This window comes from Vidua chalybeata, chromosome 3, assembly GCF_026979565.1.
Source record: "Vidua chalybeata isolate OUT-0048 chromosome 3, bVidCha1 merged haplotype, whole genome shotgun sequence".
Taxonomy (NCBI): Eukaryota; Metazoa; Chordata; class Aves; order Passeriformes; family Viduidae; genus Vidua; species Vidua chalybeata.
This window is the reverse complement of record NC_071532.1, coordinates 38,783,013-38,807,873: the sequence shown is the minus strand read 5'-3', so window position 1 is coordinate 38,807,873 and position 24,861 is coordinate 38,783,013. Positions and strand designations below refer to the sequence as shown.

Here is a 24,861-nt window from a genome sequence, read left to right as displayed (position 1 = left end):
GCCATTACAGGCAAACAAGAGACATTTGTCTTCTGAGTTTCCCCTGAGCTTGAATAATGACGTGGGGGGGAGGTCAGAACTGGAGGTACCAAGGGTGGGTTCAGTATTGTCCAACTTACATCTGACCTGCAAACCTCCATTTCCTCCATCTTAGAAATTCCTAAGGACAGGCAGAGCAGGAAGAGCCCAATCCAAGTACACCCATTGCCTCCCAAACCAGTTAACAACTCAATTTAGCATATTTTCCCCCAAAAAAGCACAGAAAGATGCAAGCCATCATTGCAGAAGTCAACTCCAAACCCATTTATTATTTGAAAACAAGTTATTACAAAAATATTCCACATCCATAAAATCCCAAGTCCTTAGAAACTGTGCCAACTCAAGCCTTATTTCCGTGAGCGTTTGTGCTCGATGAGCAACACAACAAGTCTGTTCCGAAGGAACTTGATTTCCTTAGCATAGGACCTGCAAAATAAATCCTTGAGCTTCTGGCGCAGGACTCTGAGGGAAGGCAGGTTGTGGCAGCTGGGAATGTTCAGCAAGCTCTCAAAGAACTCTTTCCACAGCTCAGCATTGGAAAGCCTGCAAAAAGGGACAAAAAAGCATCAAAATAGCACTAAATTCAGCTGTTAAAATACTCATTTTTACTCTGCTCCCAGTTAGGAAAGCTGTGACAGAACCTGACCTCAGAGCAATGTGGTACCAACATGGGTTTCTAGGAAATCTAGGCACAAGATTTGGGGAGCATTTTGGACACCCACCTCCTGAAGGTTCCCTCAGGCTTCCAGACCCCGTTGTCATCCTTGAGGCGCATGTAAGTCCCGAAGAGTAGGCAGTACACGGTGGCTGCGATCCCAAAGTAGTCTGTCTAAACCAAAACCACACCAGCTTTGTGTCAAAAACACACTCAGAGCACTAAAAATGAGCTGAAAACACCCCATGGAGGGGGAGAGGCTCTGCAAGAGGCTCCAGCTCCGGTAGAGTTCAGTGTGCCATAAGCTCTGAGATTCCAGGCTGTCCCTTACCTGGTAGTTCCATGGTTTGTTGGTCAGCATTTCCACGCACTGGAATCCAGATGTTTCACACCTGGCAGTGAAGGCTGTTCCCTCAGGGAAGAGCTTCATGTCGATACTCTGGCCCAGGTCAATGAGGGTCAGGCCATGGCAGAGCCCATCGATGTCACACATGTTGTTGTCCAGGAACCTTCAACCAAGACAAGAAACACCCCCGCTCAGTGTCTCCAGGCTCCCATATGGCGACATCTGGTGACAACAGGAGACACTTGCCTTTCTCCCAGGATGAAATTGTCAGGTTTGATGTCCCCGTGGATGATTTTGCAGCTGTGCAACTCCTCCACCATGTGAAGGATTTTGACAGCGAAGTAGATGACAAGGGCTTGGGGCATCACCTTCTCTGGGAGCTTCTTGTAAATATTGACAGCATTCTGGAAGCCAGAGACACACAGCATGGATTAAGGAAGAACATATTCCTAAAGGAGGTAAATCAAGTGGAGGAAACGCTCCGTAAGAGTGGAGATGCTCCAGAAGAGAAGCTAGTGGCACTCACGAGCAGCGTTCCGTAGTTGTGGAGCTCCCCCACCAAAATGCTGCCGTTGGGGAAGAAATGGGCGGAATAGAAGTGGATATAGAGGTGGCGCACGCTGGGGCTCAGCCTCTCCACCAGCTGGGTTGCAACGTAGAACTCCCACGGGTTGGCAGGTTTCTGGACCTGGAAGAAAGAAGAGGATTTCCTGGGAAAATCTGGGAACAGTAAAAGCTGGAGTTCCTCTCAGGCTGGGCTTTGTTGTTGATTTTTAATGGCAGATCAGGCATCTTCCTTTTTAAGTTATTCCAGAATGGTTTGGTTTGGGAGGGAACTGAAAAATGATCCAGTCCCATCTTCCATCCCCTGCCACAGGACACTTTCCACTATCCCAGGTTGCTCCAAGCCCTGTCCATCCTGGCCTTGGACACTTCCAGGGATCCAGGGGCAGCCACAGCTTCTCTGGGCACCCTGTGCCACGGCATCCCCACCCTCACAGTAATTAACCTCACTTGATAAACTCCATGATTAATCCTCTCAAATCAAGAATACAACCCCATGCCACAATTCCACACACTCCTTGTGAATCCCTGATGCTCCAAAGAAAGTGTAAGTCACCTTTCTCTCCTGAAAAAGTTTCACTTCAGGGGTTAAAGAGGGGCTTTCGTTTTTCCTGAAGGACTAAATGTTGGAGAGAAGATCCACAAAAAGCTCCTGAGGCAGATCTGATATGGAAAGGCCAAGGATGTGTGTGAATCCACTGAGGGGGTGGGTCAGACTCCAGAATTATTCCAGGAGAGCTGCTGTGGCCCAACACCACTGACCTTGAATATCACTTTCTGATTATTCTGAGGGTTACTGGCATCCAGGATGGAAGCTTGATAGACTTGGGCAAAAGCTCCTTCTCCAACCAAGCAGTCCACATGGAATGAGCTGGAACCTTTAAAAGATTAACATTAAATCCTGCTTGCCAACTCCACAGAGGAAAAACAGGAGAAAAAAAGAGAAAAGTATCAGCCCATATGAATTATTTAATCCTAGATCAAGTCTTTCCCTACAAATCTCCTCCTGCTAGGAACAGGAGAGAGCAGGAGTGCTGGATGTGCCACACACTTGACCCCAGTGTTTCTATTTCTGCTGACCCCCTAGAAGCAGTCAAATTCCAAAGGGCATGGCCTGAAAAGTAAACACAAATGTTTAAGTCCCACATGGATGTTGCAATCCCTGTCCTACAGCTTTTGTTGACATGGGCCTGCTGCTGTTCCACACAAAGCTGGAGGGCTATGGCCCAGTTTACAGGGAGAACTGGGAAAAGTGCCTCATCCAAAAGGCTCATGCTACAAAAGGCAAACAAGCCAACCCCAGGCCTAATTTCCAACCTGAGGCTGAGATAATCTGGAGATACACACACACACACAAGGAAGCTGAATTCCCACATACTTCTGAGAAGTTCTCCTAGAAAAAGCTTCAAGAAATGCTTGGCAGTGATAAATTTGAAGGAGCTCTTACCCAGTGAGAGTTCAGCCTTCACTTTGATGAATGGAAGGGGAGATTTCCACTCAAAGTAGTTGGTGTAGGTGTGGAGTGGCTTCGGAAGTTCCGACAAGAATTTGCCAATCAATTCCTTGTCCCAGGGGCTCTCAACAAGGACTTCATTGAAAAAAGGGAAGTGTTTAAGCTCTGGATGTCATTCCAAGGAGGTAAGGAGGTAACAAAAGCTTGGGCTTGAGAGAGCATCACTAATTTAAAGAAAATAATAAACCAAAACCCCCAGGAGGGATAAGAATATGTGAAGTATTCCTTGATTTTGACACTCCAGCTTTTGCTCCTGCCCAGAAATCCAGAGTTTCCCAAAGTGCACTCTAGAGTGTCCATGGCAATGTGCAATCCAGGTACAACCCACACTCATCCCTCCTCACATCCCTCGCAGGTGAGCAGCGACCTCCTCGCAGGAATCATGGAATTGCTCCCTCCAGTGCACAAAGCACAGCCCTTGGAATCCAGGGAAAAAAACCCAGGGAATGCTGTTTACCTGCAGGTCTCCCACTCCAGGCTGTCCTGTCCTGCCCAGCTCCACAGAGCACCTCCTGGGAACTTCTATCCACCCCAAGGCAGGAGGATTGTCCAGTTCTGCTTTGAGCTGTCTGCTTATGCAATGGTTGGGAAGCAGCTGCAGCAATTCCCTGGATTCCAGTCCCTTGTTTCAGGACATTACCATGAAGCCCTCTCTGTTCTGGGATGTGTTCGAGAATAGGGCTACAGATTTAAAAAAAATATTATTAATTATTAATAATGTTATAATAGTATTCTATTATTAACCTTCTGCCTTGGGGGTTTGGCACCTTTAGGGAACAAAAATGTGTCAAATGGCACCGCGGCCAACATGGAGGTGAATAAAATGGAATTTTCTTAGGAAAATTAGATTTGGTCAAGTAATTTTACCCATTCCCTAGTAAATCTCAAGTCCACCAAGAGAAGAAAACAGTGAATTTTTGGCCAGTTAATTTTTAATTTCCATGGGGCAGAACTTAAATATTGGGAGGATTTTTGGGGCATGATCACCAAACCCAGGTCCATTTACCCCCAGAGCGCTGGGATGAGTGCTGGGCAGACAGGCTGATGGAGTGGAAAACCTTGGGAAACTTGCATTGGAGCAGCATACCTTAACTTCTTGGGCTTTGGCTGCCTATGCAGTTCTCCAGAGAATTCCAAATTCATTTGGGGCAAATTTTCCTTACAGGCTGAACAAAGACAGCAAGAACAAGAACAAATCAATGTTCGTTTCCCCAAAAGCAGGAATATTTGGAGTATTCGCACCCAGCAGCTCTGAAAGCTGCTGCCACGAAAACTAGATCTCAACAAAGCCTCATTTCAAATACGTAAGTTAAAATAACAGCTGGATTTCTCCAGGGAGCAGATTCCAAGACTTAAAAGGGGCAGAGCAGCCTAAAGGTGCTCCCAGATGGGATTCAGGCAATGTTTGGACATTCCCAACCTCATGGAATGGTTCACAGCAGCAGTTGGACACACAAAGCCTCTCTTGTCCCTCACCACCTCCTCTTATCCCAATTAAAAATCCTTGGAGAGCTTATGAGCTGCTGTTTCACAGGGAATATGGACTCAGGAGTGGCAGCAGTGGGAGCCACACCTGGGTGGGATTTGGATTTGGGCAGAAATGGAGTCATGAGGCACCAAATTCAATGTTTTCCACACAAAATATTCCTTATTTTACCTCTGTTCTCCAAAGGGGGCTGAGAAGGAGCTGCCAGGTAATTAAAGGGTGTGGACACGAGCTGGGCAGCTTGGGCAAAATCCCTGGTGTTGTCTGGACTGGGAGCCAGGGCTTTGTTGTTGCAGGGGCCATTCCACACCGTGTAATCGTCTTGCAGAAATTCTGTGGTCCCTGTTTCTTCCTAGGCAGGAAAAAAAAATTAAGTTTTAAAATGAAACCATCAAAATTATCCTGAAATATAAACAAAATCCTATGTTTCCATAGTTTTAGACTAGAGCTGAATGTTGGTAATATTCAAAGCCACGGCAAAATGCCAGACCACCAGAAATTGCTGTGAGAGCCTGGAAAAGTAAATCCCATAGGAAGGGATCTCTTTTATCCAAGTTTTAGACATCTCCTTGGCTATGGAAGCTGCAAAGTGGCTGCAGGAAGATGAAATGTCTCTTCTTCCCCCAAACTGATGCCAACTCCACACATTTGACAGGTGGAGTTCTCTATCAATTTTATGTCAATCAACAATCAGTAAAGCTCATCTTGTTGGCAAGAAATGGGAAAAGGTATCCAGCCTTCAGCAGGCATCATTCCTAGGAATATTATGGGATTGGGATAGAGCAGAACGGAATCCACCCACTCTGGTAACCCTCCTAAGTGAATAACCTACTTCCAAGGCTAATCCCTGTAGGATCACCACTCACTTGTGCTGCACAGTCAGTCAAGGGATGTTCTCCAAAAGTTCTGGGCTCTTCTGGTTTGTTCTTGTGCTGTGGGACCCTGAAAAATGATCCAAAAAGTTTAGAACAGCTTTTCCCCAGGAGCTTTCCCAGGCATACTGGTCACAACAAAGATTGGCTTGTTTTAACTTCAATTTTTAATTTTAAGAGCCCCATTTGCAGCAACTTCGAGAAGCTGCAGCAGCTCAGATTCTGCAGGGAATGAAGCCTCCGAAGCACTGTCCAAACAGGGAAGTTGTGCAATCCCAGAGCAGCAACTCCTGCTTTTCTCATGCCACTCCAGGCAGCTGCCACCAGTTGTATCTGAGCCAGTGCTGATACAGCCACAGCAAGGTCCCATGGAATGGGATTGACTTTTTCCATGATTTTTAAGGGGTTGAGCTCAGCTGCTCCTTTTTCCCTCCTTACCCGCCATTCTCCTTCTCCTCCTCGTCCTCAAAGATGGCAAATGCAGGAGTGGCAGGGACAACAATGCTATTTTTCAAACATCCACCAGGCTCTGAAAATAGAAGTTAACCCCTGTTATCTTTACCCAATAAAGATTATTTACACAGCCCCATTCTCTCCCTTCTCCAGGCACATGATGCTCAGGGCTCATCCAGCTGCACCTGCAGCATTCCCACTCCAATCACTTTTTTTACAAACTCTTGGAAAGAAGATTTTTCCAGCCCAACCCCACACGTGAAATCTCTCTACTCACTCGTGTAAAGCCCCTGAGTTTCAGACTGGCTCAACTCTTACAGCAAGGGCTGGTGGGAGGTGTCAATGGGAAATAAAGGATGGAATTCCATGGACTGGGAAAATAAAAAGCACACACCACTTTTTCTGCAAAAGGTTTCAAATTGTTCCTCACTGTCTTCCAGGGCAGATGGCTCAGGCAAGAAAGGTATTTGGAACATATCCATGAGAACGCCTAAGAAAGAAAAAAATAATAAAGGAATAAATAATAAAGGAACAACACTCCCAGAAAAATAAATTTTCAGAGGTTCTTCCATTGTGTAGCAGCCAAATCAAATGCCAATTAACTCTAACAGCCTTAAATATTCTTACAATTTATCAGCAGTCAATAACCAATTATTCCTCCCTCTTACATTTAAACACCTCAGACAACCGATCAGACACAGGAAGGGCTAATTTGGCCAACACATACTTGGTCACGGCCCTTTTTATTCCCTATCCAAGGGAGATTTCAAGTTTCCTAAGAGAGCAAATTCTCCTTTCATTTCTCAGATTTTTGGAAAACTTAGATATTTGTAGGACTAATGAATGCCACATGCTTTTGGGGTTTATTTCTTTTTCATTTTTATTCAGCTCAGCATCAAACAGAGCTGACTGTGAACTTCCAAATTAGTGTTGTTTAGGTCTTCACATCCCAAACAGGATTCCCTGAAAAAGCAGCTCAGACAACACACTCCCAAGAAGCCTGGCAGTGATTTATCCAGGAATTGATGGGATGTGGCTGCTGGGATACTGTTAAAACATCAATTTCTGGTCAGAAGTTTTGGGTCACCCATATAATCCCAACAATTAATGATTTAATGCTATTTTCCTCTTTGAATGGTGCACATGCCCATCCCCAGACTGCTCCCTTGGCTAGAAAAGGCTCCACTAACATTTCCAGGGAAGATCCCATGGACTCCAGGGGAAGGAAAATTTTATTCTAGACCTTACCCAAGGCTTCCTTTGTGTGGACTGTGGGTGATGGCTGCACCTTGAAGGGCGTTGTTGTTCCCATTGCTCCTCCCAGCGAGGTGTTGGGGGTGGCTTGGGAAGCATTTCCATGGGCAAGGGAGCAATTCCCAACTCTGGAGGCTGGAAAACACAACAGCAAGATCACTCCTGAAGGAGCCTGGGATTGTTTATGAGCATTCCAGCAAAATATTAGTGAGGGAAGTAAACAAAAGAGGCAGCAGTGATGCAGAATATGGGGAAAGATTTTGGCTTGTTCAGAGATTTGCATGGCAGACTCTCAAGGGAGACTGCCCTGGAGGGCTAGAGGGACCTGGGACAGCTGGGTGGCTTCCAAGGAATCTACCTGCAATTCCCAGGAATGCTCTATCCTGACACAGAAAGTGAAGCAGAAAGCCAGCGAGGACAAACAGCAATTCCCAACCATGCTCCAAAAGGAACTGCTTAGAACATGGGAACAGGGACTGGATCCATGTTCCATGGAAGGGACAGAGAGACCCTGCACAGACATGGAGGAATGGAGGTTGGGAAGTCAAGAAGCTTTGCCAGGGTTAGAACTGTTGTCCACACACAGTTAATGATTCCCAGCTGGGAACAGCCACACCAATGACATCAGTCTCCATCCAAAGGTTCCTTACCTTCCTTCACATTCACAGCAGGAGTTAATCCAGTGGATCCCTTGTTAGGGGACCTTCAGAAGAAAGAGTCACAACATTTACCTTGGAATAAAACCTATTTAAATACCATTTTAATCTCTATTTTAATGAAGTGAGAGGTCCTTTAATAAAGATCACTCTGGAAAGTTTCTCCTACAGCTGCCAATAACCTGGGAGGCAGTAGAGTCCTTTGGAAAGGTTAAAATGCATTAAAAGCTCTCGTTCTTCTCCACAGTTTGCCTCTAAGGAATTCTGGAATATGAGTGAATAACTGTTCCCACCTTGGCCAAGTCCACTGATCCACCCTTGCTTTGCCAGCCTGGGTTTCTCCCTCTGCCCCCCTATTTTGTGGCCAAGTCCCACAGCAAAAGTGCAGGAGAGAAATACCAGCACTTTTTATCTTTCTCTGGAGACCTTGGAGTGGGATCTACAGGAGCAAAGCACTTCCTGGGTTTTATTCCAGGCATTACACACCAAATTTCCTCTTACTGCAATTAAACCACAGGGTAAAAGGAATTAAACATGGCCATAAGGAGCAAGTTTGATCTAAGTTTAATAAACAGTGGCTTCAGGTCAGGTACTTTCTTCCAGAAAGGGAAGAAAGGCTTATTTTTAGCTAATTCTCAGTGTGGACCTGTGGACCCTGAGGACACAACAGCAGAGGAGGAACCTGTTCACACTCACAGTTCTCCCATGCTCCAAGGCAGAGGTGGGTCAGGACGAGCCCATTCCTGAGCTGGAGCAGCACTGAAGGCAGGATGCAGCAAACTGTTCTGGAGCTCCCCAGGCTCTGCCTGAGCTCCAGCTGTGTCCTTCTCCTCCAGTGCTTCCCAGGGGGAGGTGGCTGGGATGTGGTTGCCAAGGGGCTTTGCTGGCTGCAGGGTGGGAGCGGTCGCCGATGGTGCCTGGAATTGGAGCTGCTCAGGCACAAGAGCTTGGCCCTTTGGCACATCCAGCCCTGAAGCAGGTGCCATCCAGTTCCCTGGGATGTAAGATGTGCTGGGCCTCACAGGTGGGGGCACCTTTAGGGATGAGAAATATTCTGTGACACCCAAATTCCCTCCCAGATGCAGCCATTACCATTTTCTCTACTAGCTCCACATGACCAGAATGCAACAGAACCTTTAGGTTCCCCCCCAGGTACAGCCATTCCCATATTTCCTGTTAGCTTCATGTGCCCAGAACTCGAGAGAACTTCTAGCTGCATCTCACTCAGGGTAAAAACCTTTAAAATCTGGGTGTTGCAAGTTGTGCCAGGTTTCCACACTGGTATTGCAGCCTCAGCCTCCAGACTGGGTTAACAAAAGGTTAACAACCCTGGTTCCTACAGCATGGCTGGATTTTGTGGGATAAGCCCAGGCAGAGCTTTCCTGTCCATCCCAGAACTCACTTACCACCCTCTGGTATGGCTCAACTGCTGGTTCCAGTTTCGTTTCCTCCAGGCTTCTGGAGAGCTGTGTGAGCTGGTCCAGCTTCTGCTGCAGGGCTTGGAGTTCCAGGACTGCCGACTCCTTTTTCCTCATGGAGTCTTTCTTCTCATCCTCTAAGGAGTAAACAAGGAGATTAAATGAATATATATGGTCTGTATGACGTGCTGTGCCTCCTGTATCCTCAGGAGAGACACCACTTATGTGGCATTGAAAAGAGAAGCCCAAGGGATGAGCTTAACCAGGAAACAGCCATTTGGAGAGCTGGAAAAAGGAGGATACCCAGTGCCTGCTGCCTCCTGAGGAGCTCATGTTTCCTGAAGTATGTCTTGGCCCTCAGCTCCTCAAAGGAGAGCTCGGAGCCCTTGCACAGGAGCAGGTTCTTGTCGTACATCGGGACCTGCTCCCACCCAGCAGCACCCGACGGCGGCTTTGGCGCAACCTCAGACTTGGAAATGTAGGCGACGTAGATCCTGGGAGGGAAAGGGAGGAAAGGGCCAGGGTCGGGGGATTTACCCCAGGAGAGCTCGTTTTCTCACAGTGGGACTTTGAAAGGACCACCCAACTACTTACACTTCTTTTCCAGCAGCACAGGATTGAGAATCAGCAGCATCTAGACCCTAAAGCAGGGAAATAAACCACCAAAAAATATAATTAAATTAAGTTCAAGTAGCACAACTGGCACAGAGTCCACTGCTAATATTATTCCTGTGATTCTGGGAATGTGTCAGGCCACTGAGTGTGTCCCAGTGCTTCCTAGATGAGACATTCCTATGGAGATGTGGTGCTTGCAGCAGGAACACAGGAACAATATCACCTCAATACCAGTTTTGAGATACACCAGATACAGTCAGTCTACCCTATTCAGCCAAGCTTACCAACCTAAACTCTACATGAAACATCTTTCCCAAATAATTCATAATTTACCTGAGTTTTGCAGGGATTAGGACTTGAAACACCTTTTGGAGGAGCCATTTGATTTGTAGCATGGGAAGTCTGAAGTGGGTTTACAACAGCAGTGTCTGGGACAGAAAATATAATGTAAGTATTTTCTACTCATTAATGAGTAAAAATCATTTGCGCCTTTGTGAATTTTGATTAACCTGAAGCACTGGAAAATTAATAACTTGTTTTGAATACATTGCCCTTAAGAATTTTTCACATAAAGAGGGAAAATAAAGTGATTTCTACAGGGAATTTGTTTCTTTCAGTGACAAAACTCACTCATTGAGGTAAAAAAGTCATTTAGAGGAGCTACAGATCAAACAGGACTCTTCATCCTCACCTTGAAAAGGAGGATTCCAAGGATCACAACTCTGCAGGGAGCTAAATTGCAAAAAAACTCTCAGTTATTACCATGAAATCACCTGTCCCTCACCCTTCCCCACCTCCCAGCAGTCTTGGATTTCCTTGTACAATCATGCCATGAAATGCAATACAGAAAAGCATGATTTTTACTGTATATGGACATCTCCACAGCTGCAAAACTAAAAAAGCCTTCAAGAGGCAGCAGGACAACAGAATTGAGTATTTGTTTTATATTACATTTTACTTTCAGTTTTTTGCATTAAGCATTTAATTCTGGGAAGCTAAACTCCAAGATTCAGCTCAAGGATCATCTGCTTCACTCTGGCATATTTTTTTTAATATACATCCCAAAACACCTAATAAATATTCAACAGCAAAGAAACATTCTTAAGTTTAAACCTCCCTTTATCAAAAATAAGCACACTGAAAAAAAAATCTATCACATGCTACCCATGGTTAATTATGAGCACTGAGTAAATGAGTAGAAGAGGCCTCAGAGTTACCAGTGGAGCTGCTGCAGGTTCTCCCGAGGCTGTGCCTGGTTGAGGAGCCCTTTTTGGAGCACAGCTGCTGCTCCCTGCACGTTGCCCTCCTTCAGCAGCACCTGAGCCCAGGCCAGGTAGAAATCTGAGGTCTTGGCTCCGATTCCCTGCCCATGCAGGTACTCAAAGTACTGGCACGGGGAAGAGATGAACTCTGCCTGCAAAACACAAATGCACAAAGCCATCAGCACTTCCAAGAATTTCGAAGGGAGTTGCAGACAAAATAAAAAACATTAGCATTTCTTAGTCATCATAATAGGAAAGTGTCGCTGTTGAGGCAGGATGGGAATGAATATGACTCCAAGGCAGAAGGCAAAAGAATGAACTTTATTAACAAGTAGCGTTCCTCTGTTATAACGAGGATCGCTAAGGTGAAATATGATTGGTCTTAGAGTAAAAACATCTCACACCATTGGTGCACTATGAATAGCACACGGTGGTAGAACACGTCTATAAACAATATGAACAGAGAGAGAGAGAATTGTTTACATTCCTCTCTTTTTCCCAAGCTTAGCCTGGTAGAATCTCTCTCCTTTTCTCTCTGACTGAACTGAGAATATCCATAGGAAAGAATCGCTTTCTAAGGATAAGAGAAGGGAAATTTCTCCAAGCTACACAGCTTAAAAAACACACTCTTGCTTTTTTCTGATCCCCCTGTCCTGCAGAGGATCAGAATTGCTGAGGCCTCCCGCTCCTCCCAAAGCTCTTTGCAGTCCCAGAACTGCGGCGTGAACAAATTAGGATAATTAATTCCCAGAAAACCGCAGCTGTACCCACCAGCTTGACACAGTAGCTCACAAACCGCGGGTCCTGATGGTACCTCTTGTCGTTCACGAACAGCTCCACCAGCTCCTCCAGGAGCCCAGGCCAGCGGGTCTGCTTCTCTTGGAGAGGGAGACATCCCTCTGCCCACTGCAAGTACCTAGAACCATTCCAGAATCAGCTCCGACCCAGGGAAAGGGCAGCTCCTGGTCAGGGATGGGCCAGGGAAGGGGCAACACCCAAACCGGGGATGGGACACTCCGAGCCAGGGCCAACGCTCACCTGTCCCACGGCTCCAGCGGGTCGGGCCCTCGGTAATTCCGGATCTGAGCCTCGTAATTCCTGCAGGGAAAAGGCCGGGATCAGGGAGGGTGGGAAGCGCCGGTGTGGGGGGAGGGGGGCGGAGGCTCTGCCACCCCCACGGCGCCGCGTGGCCACGTTATCCCGTTCCCCGCTCACCGCCGGAGCTCGTCCATAGCCGCCCGCCTCAACCGCTCCCGCCGATTCAAACTGGCCGCGCGCGACCCCGCGCCGCCTCCCCATTGGCCAGCCCTCGCTCCGCACTCATTCCCATTGGTCGTTGGCCCCATCAATCACGCAAGAAACACCGCCCTCCGCCACCGCCCGCGGTGCAGTTCCCGCCGCGGCCGCTGGACGGCGCCCCGGGGACACGCCCAAGGGAAAATGAGGGATAAAAGCAGGAAGTGGGGAAAGGGGAAAGGCTGGGCTGCGCACGCGGCGCCCTCAAAGCGAGGAGCGGCCCCCACTCCTCTCCGACCTCCTCATTTCCCACGTCCAAGCTCTGCACGTTATCATGGAGCAGCCGCAACCCTCTCCCATCATTAACTTGGAGATATTCCATCGTTTTTCCAAACTGCTGAATTTATTGTGCTCAAGAGCTGCTTCGTTCAGCGTACACCGGTCCATAGCTGCATATGAAAGTGCTGCGATACAATTCCAGTTACAAGAAGTAGTTATCCCATAACATACTGCCCACGGCACCATCCCTGTCCGGGCACAGCCGGATCCTCCGACTTCCCCCCACATTCTAGACGTTTATATGAGACTTTACATGAGATAAAGCTCCTTTACAGGACAAAGCTGTTTGTTCCCACCGTGTAACCCGGGCCCCACCCGTGGGAGCAGCCAGGGAGCACCTGGACAGCCGGGAATCAGCTCCAGTCCCTGATCCCCCCTCACGCCGCACTCTCGGAACTTGGGCTCCTGGGAACAGCCGAGGTGGGGGACAAGTTTAGGATCTCTTCAAAGGAAGGGCCTTCGTCCTCCAGGGGTATCTCTGCCTCGAACATGCGCTGGAGCAGAGCATCCACTGTCCTGTATCCTGGGGGGACAAAAAAATGCCCTATAAACACTAGATTTGCTCCTCTGGATACCTTAAAGGCCCATAGTTGAAAACGGGAAAGAAAAATTGCCCAAATTACACTCCCTGCTTTTCCATCCCATCTACTTTAAGTACTCTGAGCCCTTCTTGAAGATAGGGCCATTATTTGGGATTTTAAGCCCTTCTATTCCCACACAACGGAAACCTGAGGTAGTGCAAGAAAGCCAGGAGAAGGAGGGAAATAGTCACCGAGCCAGAGGAAAGGAGGATATAGTCATCCCGTAATCCAAGGCAGCAAGAATGCAAAGTCCACAGAGGAAGGAGGAAGGAAAATAAGTGTCTTGGCACAGCAGGACCTCAGCCACCAGGGCAGTGTCTCCAGAGGGAGGTTATTGGTGACAAGGAACACAGAAGAGCTGAGGTGGGAGAGGAGAAGACGCTATAGAAGTAAAAACAAACATCATATATCCACAGCTGTCCCAAAGTTTCCAGGTGGGATTTAGCCACTTTTATAGCCCCAAGGGAACAGCAGGGATTGGGAGCTTCCCCAGGAACACCTGGGAACCTTGGGCCTGGACACCCTGGAGGATCACACTTACGTTTGGAGGCAATTTTGAACACCAGCCCTTTGCTCTGTGGCTTTGCTCCACCTTCCCCCGTGAACTCGTGCTCCGCACTCTCCATGTTGTCAAGGAGCTGTTCATGCTGGAGCTCATCCCTGCACAGCAAGGGCCAGGAATTACTCTGGGAAGGGGTCACATCCCACCCTGGGAGCCCAGCAGTGATGGGTTCTCAGTGGGGCAGGACAAGCACCAGCCATAGGGTTATCTTCCAGCATCTTTCCTGTCCTCTGGGCTGGAATTCCCAACTGGAAGAGCCATGGGAGGCAGCAAAGCCAACACCAGCGGCCTGCTGCTGGCACCTAAGCCAGCAGAGGAGCCAGAACTTCAAGACAGGGAAGAGGAATCTCCATTTTTCAGGAAGAAGAGCCAGAACTTTGTGACAAGGAAGGGGAATGTCAGCTCACACCTCGACACAGAGGGTGGTATTCCCTCGTCAGTGGTGCTAAATTTGCCACATCCAGCTTGGGTACATTTGGGAGCTTACTCTTGAACTCCCATTCCCAGCTCCTGGATTTTCTGCTCGATGGCAGTTTCCACTTCACTCTTCTCCAGGGAGTACTCCACAAAGAATGCTTCCAAGATGAACGACACGAAGATACTGAAAGAAACAACAAGCATAATTGAGACAGAATTTCCTCACTGGCATTGACTGTCTCAGCATGCCCAGGCTCATTTCCCAGTGCTGCATCCCCTCCAGGTCAGAGCAGCACCCAGTGGGGACAAGAATGCAGCAGATCCCTCTAAACACATCCCACCTGTCTCCAGTGGGTGACCCCAGGACCCACCAGCAGTGCCCTGACAGGGGCAGATCCCCTTTTCATATAAAATCATCCCAAAAAACGTACTTGACAATAATTATCACCATCACAATGTGGAAGGCAATGAAGTAGAGCTTGGCAGGCTGAGCTGTCACATTGGCAAATCCATTGGCAAAGAGTAGAGTGGGAGTTAAGGGAAAAGAGGAAAGGAGAAGCTGAGGGAGGAACCAGAAACCCAGCAAATTTCCCAAGGATCCAGCTGGGAATGTGTACCACAAAGGATATCGTGCCACTGGTTGACCACAGTGAGCTCCATGAGGACAATGAAGGATGAGGCGAAGTCGTTGAAGTTGTTCTTGCAGTACTTTCCACGGGCAAACAGGGAATCCTTGAGAGCTGAATTCCCACATTCCAGGGCGTGAGGAGCATTCGAGTTGGCCGGGAAGTACTGGATTTTCCCGTGGAATAACTCCATGCCAATGATAGCAAACACACAATACACAACCTGGGGAGAGAAACCCCATCACCTGCTTCTCCAGCAAGCTGCAAGCCGCAGGGCAAGCTCAGCATCCCAACAGCTTTTCCAGTTTCCATAGGCACAGCAAGGGGCAGACACCAAGAGCCCCAAGCCACCCAACAGCAATGACCAAGCAGGAATAATTAGCCAAGAACTACAAATACAGGGATAGGAAATATTCCCAAATCATAAAAGAAGCTCATTTTAGGAAATCATCTGAAATCCAGGTTTCTCATCCAGCCTCTTCCCCAAACCATGATTTGATTCCTTATGATGCAAAGCCCAGGCTGCCAGAACACCCCATGGATCCAAGGAGGATGTCCTGATCCAGGAAAAAGCAGGAATGCAGCCCTTTGCTTGCACAATGGCCACGATTCAAACGGATACTTACAGTTCCAAGGGCCTGCCATCCAGGGAATTGCATTTATCCCCTTGGAAACAGCATGAGCATGAGATTTAAGACACAATTCTGTGAAACTGGAGTGCTTTGAGCCAAGACACCAGGATTTCTTACCAGAGTGAGCCCACCAAAAGTCAGCATGGTTGGGAGAATGTTTATCAGGGTGTTCATGATGACCTGGAACCTACAGAGAGCCCACACTGGTTATTGTGACACCCTGGCCACCCATGCTCCCCACATCCCCAAAGAAAGCCTCCAGAGAGGCAGCCACTGGGCTCATCCCAGGCAGGCTGGGACAAAGCCTTGGGATGCTTTGTGGGGTGGCCATGGTCAGTGCTGGGCACACAGAGCACCTCCTCTGACACAGACCAACCCCTCCCCAAAAACCATCTCCCATCCCACTTTCTTCCTCACCTCTGAATGCTGTCAACAATCCGGATCAGCCTGAGGACTCTTAGGATGAACACAATGTCCAGGATCTGCTGGCTGTTGTACTTCATGGCTGAAAAAATAACAAAGATATTTTTATTATGAAAATAAAGCCGGGAAGCGTGTAGATAAAATTCTTTCATTTGTTATTATTGTGTCCTTGTTAAACACTATAACAGGGAGCTAAAAAAAAAAAAAAAAAAAAAAAAAAAAAAGAGGAAGATTGGGTTAGTTCTTAGAAACCCTCCAGAAATTCCTTGTCTGGTCACAAAGCCTCTCAAGCCTGAGGTGCTGGCAGAAGGCTGGGGAGGACACCAAAATTCCCAAGGCATGCAGGCTGCTCAAGCTGCACTTACTGGACTTGAGGGTGGCATTGAGAATCGTTGCAGTCAGGGCAGCAAAGATGATGAGAGTATCAAACCTGGCATGAGGGAAGGCACTGCTGTTAGATTTTGGGGGACAGGAGTGAGGTTTAAACAAGGACTGACCCCTGTTCCTCTCACATCAAGCCCAGGCAGCCCTGGGTCAGCTCAGACTATAGGCACATGGGAGAGCTTTGTCACAACATCCTCCGATTCATCTTAAACACACCCTGGCACAGGAGTTCGGAACTTTTCAGTCCTTGAGGAGCTGAGCACTGCACTCACCACACTCCACACAAACTTCCAGAACTCCCACTCACCAGTTCCAGAACTGGGTTTTGCCAAAGAACTCCCTGGGTTCATAAGTGTAGACCTTCAGGAGGATCTCGATGATGTACAGAGCAAGGAACACCCACTCTGCATAGGAAATGTAGGGGCTTTCCTCATCCAGAGCAATGAAGACTGCATTTATCAGGATGATGGCATCATAAGTCCAAACAAAAGCCCTGCAAGAACCAAGAGAGATCAGTCCGCAGCTCCCAAGAAGGTCAAAGTCACACAGTTACTTCAGAAGCTCTTTGCCTCCCCTCAAAAATTATTTACCCATCAGGTCTCCGCAAACCTGAGAATTTGGGGGAGTCACTAAAGAGTTTAGTTTTGCTCTTGAAGTCCAACACAGAATTTGGTTAACAGGTCCAGAGAAGTGATTTTTCCCCACCTGCTCGGTACTGCTGAGGCCACGCTTGGAGGTGCTGGGGGAGGAACCAGGGTCAGCTGGGCTCCCCAGTACAAGAGAGGCCTGAACACACAGAGCTGGTGCATTAAAGGATCACAGAACTGACAGAATGAAGGACAGTGGAATGTGATGTGTTGGGAGAGCTGGGTAGTCCAGCCTGACAGGGAGAAAGGTCAGGAGCAGTTCCTGTGCATAAATACCTGATGGGAAGGTGCAGGGAAGATGGCGCCAGACTCTTCTCAGTGATATCCAGTGGAAGCACAAGAGGCAAGGGGCACAAGTTGAAATTCAGGAACTTCCACTTAAACAAAGAAGTTGCTTGGGTTTTTTTAACCAGGGGTGATCAAGCACTGGAACGGGCTGCTGAGAGGTTATGGAGCCTCTGTCCTTTGGGGATACTCTAGGGTAGCCATGAGTACCCTACTGTGGCTGACCTTGCTTGGAGCAGGGGATTCCACTAGCCCATCCCTAGATGTTCCTTGCAACCTCAGCTATTTTGGGATTCTGGGAAAACCCAGAGGTGAAAGAGAGCTCTAGAGAACTCCAGAACTCCCAGGGCTGATGAGGCAGTAGGACACAGCTCTGCAGCACAGACTGCTGAAGTGGGAGCAGATCTAAGTGCAGCACTTTGGTCCTGCATGGCAAGACACAAAGCACAGCCTGATGTCAGTAAACCCCAGCTCAGACAGTGGGGCCTGCCTGAGGTGGGGCCTCACCCACAGCCACAGCTGGTTCCTCCACACTGACCAAGGCACACCAGGAGCGGTAGCAGAGCCCCTGAGGGTCTGTCCTCTCCAGCAACATGTCCAGGTGAGCCCTGGGCCCTGCAGAACTCACCTGTGCCTCACGACACTGCGCAGGAGCCAGCTGGGTGCAGATCCGTACAGGGCCGGCACCCAGCGTGCCAGGGGGTGCCTGCGGATCTTCAGCGTCACCACCTGAATGTTGAGCAGGTCTGCCAGCTGCACGAAGGACTTCTTGTCTGCAGCAGAGTGTCAGTGTCAGCCCATCTCTCCTGATACTCCCACTCCAGAGGACTGTGTGGGGAGCCACATTGCATCTGATAACAAGGGAGGTTTTCCACATCCTCTGCTGAGAACAGGAGGTCCCACATGCCATAGAGAGCTTGGCCTAATGTCAAATGGCCATGAAGGGCCACTCACAGTGTGTGGGACATAGGCTATAGCACAGGCAGTAAGAACAACCTTTTGGGACCTCAGGAATCTGGAGGGAAACAGGAAAAGGGACCCAGAGACCCCATTCCTGAAGGTGCTCAAGGAATGACTGTAATGGCACTCAGTGCTCTGGGCTGGGTGACAAGGTGGGGAACAGGCACAGGTTGGACTCTATCTTGAAGATCTTTTCCAACCTCAATGACTGTGATTCTGAGTCCCTCTGGGGCCATTACAGATCAAAAATCTCAATGCCAAACCCCTTGAAAGATCAGGGTCCTGGCCCCTGGCCCCTCCCCAGTCCCCCCTGCTCACCTATGAACCCTTTCTGCTCATCATCCGAGATGCGGAGCAGCAGCTCCCGGTGGGAATTGCTGGTGTCAGGAGCCACCAGCTTGACCAGCTGCTTCCACCGGGCTTCCCGAACAACAAACTGCTCTCCCTCCTCTTCCTTCAGGAGGTTGAAGGCCTCAATCATCTTGCGGCGCTTCATGTAGGCGAGTTTACGGATCTCGTTCTAGAGAGAGCGCTGGGAGTCAGGCAGCTTCAGGTGTCCTTCCCCCTTCCTTTAACAAATAAACTCATTTTCACAGCACAGAGATGCAGTAAGAGACCCAGGGGAATGACACTGGGCACAAAGCACAGCAGAGTTAGTGGGGGGGTGGGGCAGGGTGAGAAATGGCATTTAACAGGCAGCTGTGGGCTCTCCACACTGAGCTCTGCAAGGATCAACAGATTGCTGGATGCTGGGACAACACTGAAAAACCGGAAGGAAAGACAGAGGGTAGTGTCAGACAGGAAGGAGGTGACAAAGATCACAGGATCTGCATGGCCACAGAAGTAAAGAGGATGTGCCCACACATGCTTCCAATCCACAAGTGAATCCTGCTGAGAGCAGGGGTGGGGATCCTCTTCTGCACATGACTGTGAGCAGATGAACATCCAGCACTGTGCTTCCTGAGAAAGATCCAACCCCATCATGGGAGCACCCAGGAATTCCCAGCCCTCCTCCTTTGATCACAACTCCCAAACTGCCCCCACCCAGTTTGGGTAGAACAAAAATTCTGATTTACTCAGACCTCCCATTTCAAGTTCTCTTGCTCTAAGAGCACATGCAAAGATGCTGTGCAAAACCAGTTCCCTGCATGGATACAGCATTCCTGAGCTAGGACTAAGCCTCCAAGATAATGCAGAATGTGCTTCTTATCTGTGGGAAACACCATAGAACATTTAATGAAATACCAAGAGCAGAACTCCCAACAACCTCATGATATGAAAAGTGGGTCTGTGCTTGTTGTTTGCAGAACAAAGGCAAGAAGCTGTTTCCCCTTCTCAAAGCTTTCCAAGGGAAAGACAGAAGTTCCCGACAAAGAACAGCAGGAAGCCACTAGTCACAAGCCCCTCCAGGCAATACCTTCAGGTGTTTTTTGTAGTTGTTGTAGACCACAGCCAGGAAGAGCGACATGAAGATGTAAGTGTTGACAATGATGAAGGCAATGAAGAACAGGACGTACCAGGAGCTGAAGTCAAACGCTGGCATCCTAGAGAAGGGGAGAGGGATTGCTGCTTGCCAGACTGACAAAAGTGAGTCCATGAGAAAGCAGACTGCCACGTGGATTTCCAAGTGCTGTTTTGGACTGCCAGATCGAACTTGTCAGATAAAAGCTAAAAACTGCATTAGTTCAGTTAGAGAACACTTCTCTTCTGCTGGGTTTTCATCCTGGTTTGTCAGGCCCTGACTGAGGGTGTGCAGAAGACAGCACAGAGATGAAATCTCTACCAGTGTGGCCAAATTTAAGAGCAGACATGAGGCAATGCCTCAGCCATATGCTATTTTTTGGCCTCAGACCCTTGCTACACTCAGATCTGCTTTTCCACTTGCTCTAGGATGAGCTGCATTTTATTTCTCAGTTTAAATTCCCAGGGTCACTGCACCATTGCAGTTGTGCTCAAGATATTTTCAGCACATAGATGATCGAGCCCTTCCTCCCTGTCCTACTCCTGACACCACCTTCCCAGCACAAACTACAATGGGAACCCAGAAGAGATAGGGATGAAAAGCCCAACACCCACAGAATTTTAACTCTGCTGTGCAAATTAGAGGCTGCACAGAGACCCCTGGGAACACTATGAGAGGAAGAGATCTGATCATCTACACATGACATCCATACATGACATCTGGGCTGTTTGCCGTCGTCACCAGCACGTAGAGGTCAAACACAGTCTCCAGGTAGTTTCTGAAGTAGGGCAAGCCTTCTGCTGTCTGGAGATTCCTAGGAGGCAGAGGAAAGCCTGGAGTTAAGCACTGGGATCACGTGTTCTGCAACAAGAGCAGTGCTTGCATTCCCTAGGAATTGTTTGGAGTCAGCCCAGACTATCCCAGGAGCAAAGGAAGTATCCACACCTCTCTCCAAACAGCTTCAAGGCCATGAGGGAGAACATGAGGAGGCTGAACATGAAGAGCAGGAAGACGTAGGTGATCTCCGGCAGCGTATTGCGGATGCTGCGGAAGGCCCTCCGGATCTGCCAGGGACAAGGGAAGTGTTCAAAGGCAATGTGGCACCCCTTTTTCCCCCTCACCATCCCACCTGGATCAAACCCCTAAACTGGGTGTGAGAGTCCCAGGCCTTTCCTCTTTGTTCTTCAGGGGGGATCCTAGAAGGAAAGGCCCCAGCTACACATCACAGTGAACTCAGGAGCCAAGGGACAGATGACCCCAGGGCACTGCTGAGATGTTCTTGCTGCAGGGAACCAGTCAGGGACAGAAATCCACCACTCCAGGCCACAAAACACATGCTCTGAGCTCAAATGTTGAGCTGCTCCCTCCTCCAGGCCTCCACATCACAGTTTATTCATTTGTAAGTCAGGACCAGACCAGTCTTGGGCAGCAGGACAAAGATCTCTCCATGCTGAGAGGAATCAGAGTCCAAATCTGGACTACAGGTTTGAGAACACCATGACACTTGTTCACCCAGGAAACTTCCAGAAATCAGTAACCTGGTCCCTGACTCAGGGAGAAACACAGGGGTTTTTTTCCGTGGTACTGTGTGAATCCACCCTTTTGCCCACCTCAAATTATTGCTTCAGGCCACTTCTGAAACAAACCTTCTCTCACAAGACCCTAAATTCTGCCATAAAACCTTTCTGCTACATCCCCAGGATTGTGGAAAGCAGCAGGCTGTCTGAAAAAACAGGACCCTGGACATCCTACCGGACCTTTTCTTTACCTGGCGACTCTCTGCGAAGTTGATGAGGAAGATGGGCCTCACAATCCTTGACCATCGGATGCTCCTCACATCATACAGCCTGAGGACCCCATATATGGCCAGGTCTGTCAGGGATAACTGTAGGAGAAAGAAGGAAAGCTCCCAGAAGTAATGCTGGAACGTGTCTAGATAGTGAAGTGTTTGTTGATACAGGAGAGGTGCACACACGACAGGTTTGTGAGAGCTGTTTGGTTTGGCCATGGCTCAAGCATGCCAGGTCTGGGATCCCAGGAAAGTAACATGAGGAGAAAAAAAAACACCTCCCCTGGGCCCAACTCACCAGGATTGCCACCATGATGCAGATATTCTTGGTGTCCTTCCAGAACACGTTGTGCAGGGTGACTTTGGCAAAGTGTGTCAGCCGGCCGAGGAACACCAGAAGGCACAACACCTCCAGCACTGACGTGGCCTGCAGAGAGAGCAGGGCTCAGCCAGCACAACCAGGAGCAGCAATATTCCTTTTTGCACAATAAAAAACAGGCAGAGCAATATTTTCAGGCTTCCTTTTGCAGAATTCCCTGCCACAGGCAGGTTAAAGCCAGCAAGTCTGTGTTTGCTTAGGATTCAGGGAGTACATCTTTCACAATCACACTGGTGCAGGACAAATAAAAAGGCTGCAGAAAAATCGGGCCTAAAGTAAAACTTGGCTTCTACTGTCACACATGAGGACTGGACTTGAGTCCCAAAGAGGGCTGGAATTGGTCTCTGAGATGGAGAACAGCAACATGACTTTGACCACAGTCACATGGGCCATTGCTGGGGACCACAATGGCTCCTACAGTCCCTGCCAGCTCCTTTTTTGTACCCATTTCAAACACATCACAGAATTATAAAGTCACAGAATCATTTGGGTTGAAGGGGACCATAAGGATGATCCCATTCTACCCCATGCCATGGGCAGGGACACCTTCCCATACCCCAGGTTGCTTCAAGCCCTGTCCAGCCTGGCCTGGGACACTTCCAGGGATCCAGGGGCAGTCACAGCTTCTCTGGCAAACCTGTGCCAGGGATTCACCACCCTCATAAGGGACAATTTCTTTCCAATATCCCATCTAATCCTGCCCTCTTGCAGTGGGAAGCCATTCCCCCTTGTCCTGGCACTCTAGGCCCTTGGAAATAGTCTTTCTCCATCTTTCTTTTTGGCTGTTTCAAGTACTGGAAGAGCCAGTCACTCTGAAGCTTCTCCAGGCTGAACAACCCCAATTCTCTCAGCTTTTCCTCACAGCAGAGCTGTTTCATTCCTCTGATCAACTTGGTCACCTCCTCTAGACTCACTCCAACTTTCCATGTCCTTCCTGTGCTCGTCCTGACCTAGAGCTGCATGCAGGACTCCAGGTGGGGTCTCACCAGAGCAGAGGATCAAAGATATCCACAAAAACATCACCATCCACTGTCTCTTGGCACCTCTGACAACCACTTTGAAGTAAGAAGCCCTTGTTGGCTCCAGCAGCTGCATTTGCTGCTCCTACACCAAAAACTCACCAGGAAGGGGAGCGGATACACTGCAGGTTCCTCAAACAGGGCAAGGGACAGGTTGAGGAAGATGAAGAAGTAGGTAGCTGTTCGCATCATCCAGTGGTTATAGAGGTGATAAAGCCTGGAGGAAGAAGGCACAGGCACCATAAGTAAAGGCTACATGGCACATCCCCAGGGCATCACCAAATGTGTCCTGGAAGAACAGCACTTGCTGTCCCAGACAAACATTTTTGCCAGCAAGGAATTTGGTAATTTGTTTCCGAATCAGTCTCAGAGCTGATAGATACTATACTGCATTTCAGAGTAGGGTTAAATAACAGAATACTTATTATAGTAAACAAAAAATATTTAACTTGGTTCTCCCACTCCAGCACCTTCCACACAGCTGAGGGCTGACCAAGCCTCCCACACTCTTCATTCCCACAAAGGCTTGGAAGACTTTATGTTAGTTGTATTTTCTCCCCTCCAGCAACCCAGAACTTTTTAATGTAATTTCCCATCCTCAACATACAGATGCACTGAGCCCCGTTTTAAGCATTTCAGCTTAAGTCCAGTTTTTGGCACCCCACCCATCCATCCCTCTTAGCACCCCCGACTTTTTCTGGCTGTTAGTGTTTGGCCACGGATGTGGTCGGCTCTCCACAGGTGTGGTTGGGGCGCATCCCTCCTTACCTGACAGCCTCCGGAGAGGTCTTAAAAGGAATATTCCTGTTGTATTGCGCATCGGAGACAAACGCTGCTGCCAGCAGGAGATCCTGGGGAAAACACAAGACAGCGCGTGAGGAGCTTCGGGGATACTCCGCGGAGTTATTGAGGGGGAGGGAGAAGGCGGCGAGGGTGGCGCGAGGCGAGGCGCTACCTGCGCTGCCGCCTCGGCCATGGCGCGGGCGGACGCAGCGCCTTTCCGACCCCGCCGCCTTTAACGGGGCCGGTCCCGCCCCCGCGGCGGCGGAAGCGGGAGGCGGTGCCGGGCTCGGGCTCAGGCTCGGGAGCGGGAGCGAGCCCGGGGCCGGGATGGTGCTGGAGGCGCTGCGGCCGCGGGTCGTGCGCTGGGTGCTGCTGGCCGCCTTCACCGCCGGGGTGGTGGTGGGCTGGCAGGCGGGCCGGGCGCGCCGCCGCTTCCTGCGCTGGCGGCAGCGGTACCTCCAGCGCCGCCTCGCCGCCGCGCAGGAGAAGCTGGAAGCGGCCTGAGCGCCGGCAGCCGCGGCTGGGCTGCCCCTGGCAGCGGACTCCGGGCGCCTCCTCCGGCGGCTTCGGCTCCTCCGGACCTCCGGTGGCGCTGCCTGAGCTGCTGGGAACTGGTGAAACACTGCTGGGGAAGGACAGCGTCCCTGGGATAGCAGGGCTGCCGGCTGGACAGCATCCGTGGAATAACGGGAAGGACAGCACCCGTGGAATAGCAGGGCTCCTGGGGAAGGACAGCATCCGTGGAATATCAGTGCTGCCAGAGAGGACAGCATCCATGGAATGGCAGGACTTCTGCTCTTCGCAAAGCAAGATCCCAAACTGTGTCAGACTAACCTAACAAAGAATTGAGGATATGCAAGCAGCGATCCCAAACCTGGAATGGACTGCTCTGGGAGGTTTGGAGTCCCCGACCCTGGAGGTGTCCAAGGAACAACTGGACGTGGCACTCAGTGCTCTGGGCTGGGTGACAAGGTGGGGGGGATCGGTCATGGGTTGCACTCGATGATCTCGGAGGTCTTTTCTAACCTCAGCGATTCCATGATTCTCGGATTTCCATATTACAAAGGGTTGTCTGCACTTGTCCAACTCTAAGCCTGCTGCTCTTACCTTGCCTGGAAGCGCTGCCAACACAATAAACTAGCAAAAGTCATCACATGGTGCTCCTAGGTGTTTATTTCTGGAATAAATGTGAAAACGCGCCTTA

The 24,861-nt window shown here is 49.3% G+C and overlaps 2 protein-coding genes across 2 annotated transcripts; one reads left to right on the top strand and one right to left on the bottom strand.

The window, feature by feature from the left end:
* Positions 1-288: 288 nt before the first annotated feature.
* On the bottom strand, positions 289-23,935 carry BUB1 (BUB1 mitotic checkpoint serine/threonine kinase). Its single transcript, XM_053938208.1, has 41 exons — positions 23,830-23,935; positions 23,643-23,725; positions 22,977-23,091; positions 21,775-21,903; positions 21,456-21,572; positions 20,633-20,751; positions 20,400-20,501; positions 19,643-19,769; positions 18,544-18,745; positions 17,894-18,038; positions 16,641-16,826; positions 16,315-16,379; positions 15,944-16,031; positions 15,644-15,713; positions 14,898-15,117; positions 14,700-14,790; positions 14,339-14,452; positions 12,172-12,231; positions 11,905-12,049; positions 11,089-11,285; positions 10,563-10,603; positions 10,205-10,299; positions 9,851-9,897; positions 9,560-9,750; positions 9,245-9,393; positions 8,535-8,872; positions 7,833-7,885; positions 7,177-7,317; positions 6,323-6,418; positions 5,914-6,004; positions 5,470-5,545; positions 4,775-4,955; positions 4,205-4,283; positions 3,575-3,798; positions 3,052-3,192; positions 2,367-2,482; positions 1,567-1,728; positions 1,287-1,444; positions 1,026-1,203; positions 762-868; positions 289-582 (listed from the first exon to the last, which is right to left on the bottom strand). Exons 1-41 carry the CDS (start codon positions 23,848-23,850, stop codon positions 387-389), a joined length of 5,256 nt encoding a protein of 1,751 aa, XP_053794183.1. The 5' UTR covers positions 23,851-23,935; the 3' UTR covers positions 289-386.
* Positions 23,854-24,810, top strand: MTLN (mitoregulin). The gene has a single exon (XM_053938207.1). The coding sequence runs from the start codon at positions 23,985-23,987 to the stop codon at positions 24,159-24,161; it is 177 nt and encodes a 58-aa protein (XP_053794182.1). The 5' UTR covers positions 23,854-23,984; the 3' UTR covers positions 24,162-24,810.
* The last annotated feature ends 51 nt before the right edge of the window (positions 24,811-24,861 follow it).

Excerpts from the sequence above, each read along its gene's own strand:
- MTLN (XM_053938207.1), top strand. The coding sequence starts at position 23,985 with ATGGTGCTGGAGGCGCTGCGGCCGCGGGTCGTGCGCTGGGTGCTGCTG.
- BUB1 (XM_053938208.1), bottom strand. The coding sequence starts at position 23,850 with ATGGCCGAGGCGGCAGCGCAG. Across the intron at positions 18,746-19,642 it reads ACTACAAAAAACACCTGAAG|AACGAGATCCGTAAACTCGC; the intron begins GTATTGCCTGGA and ends CGCTCTCTCTAG. Across the intron at positions 2,483-3,051 it reads GAAGGCTGAACTCTCACTGG|GTTCCAGCTCATTCCATGTG; the intron begins GTAAGAGCTCCT and ends AATCTTTTAAAG.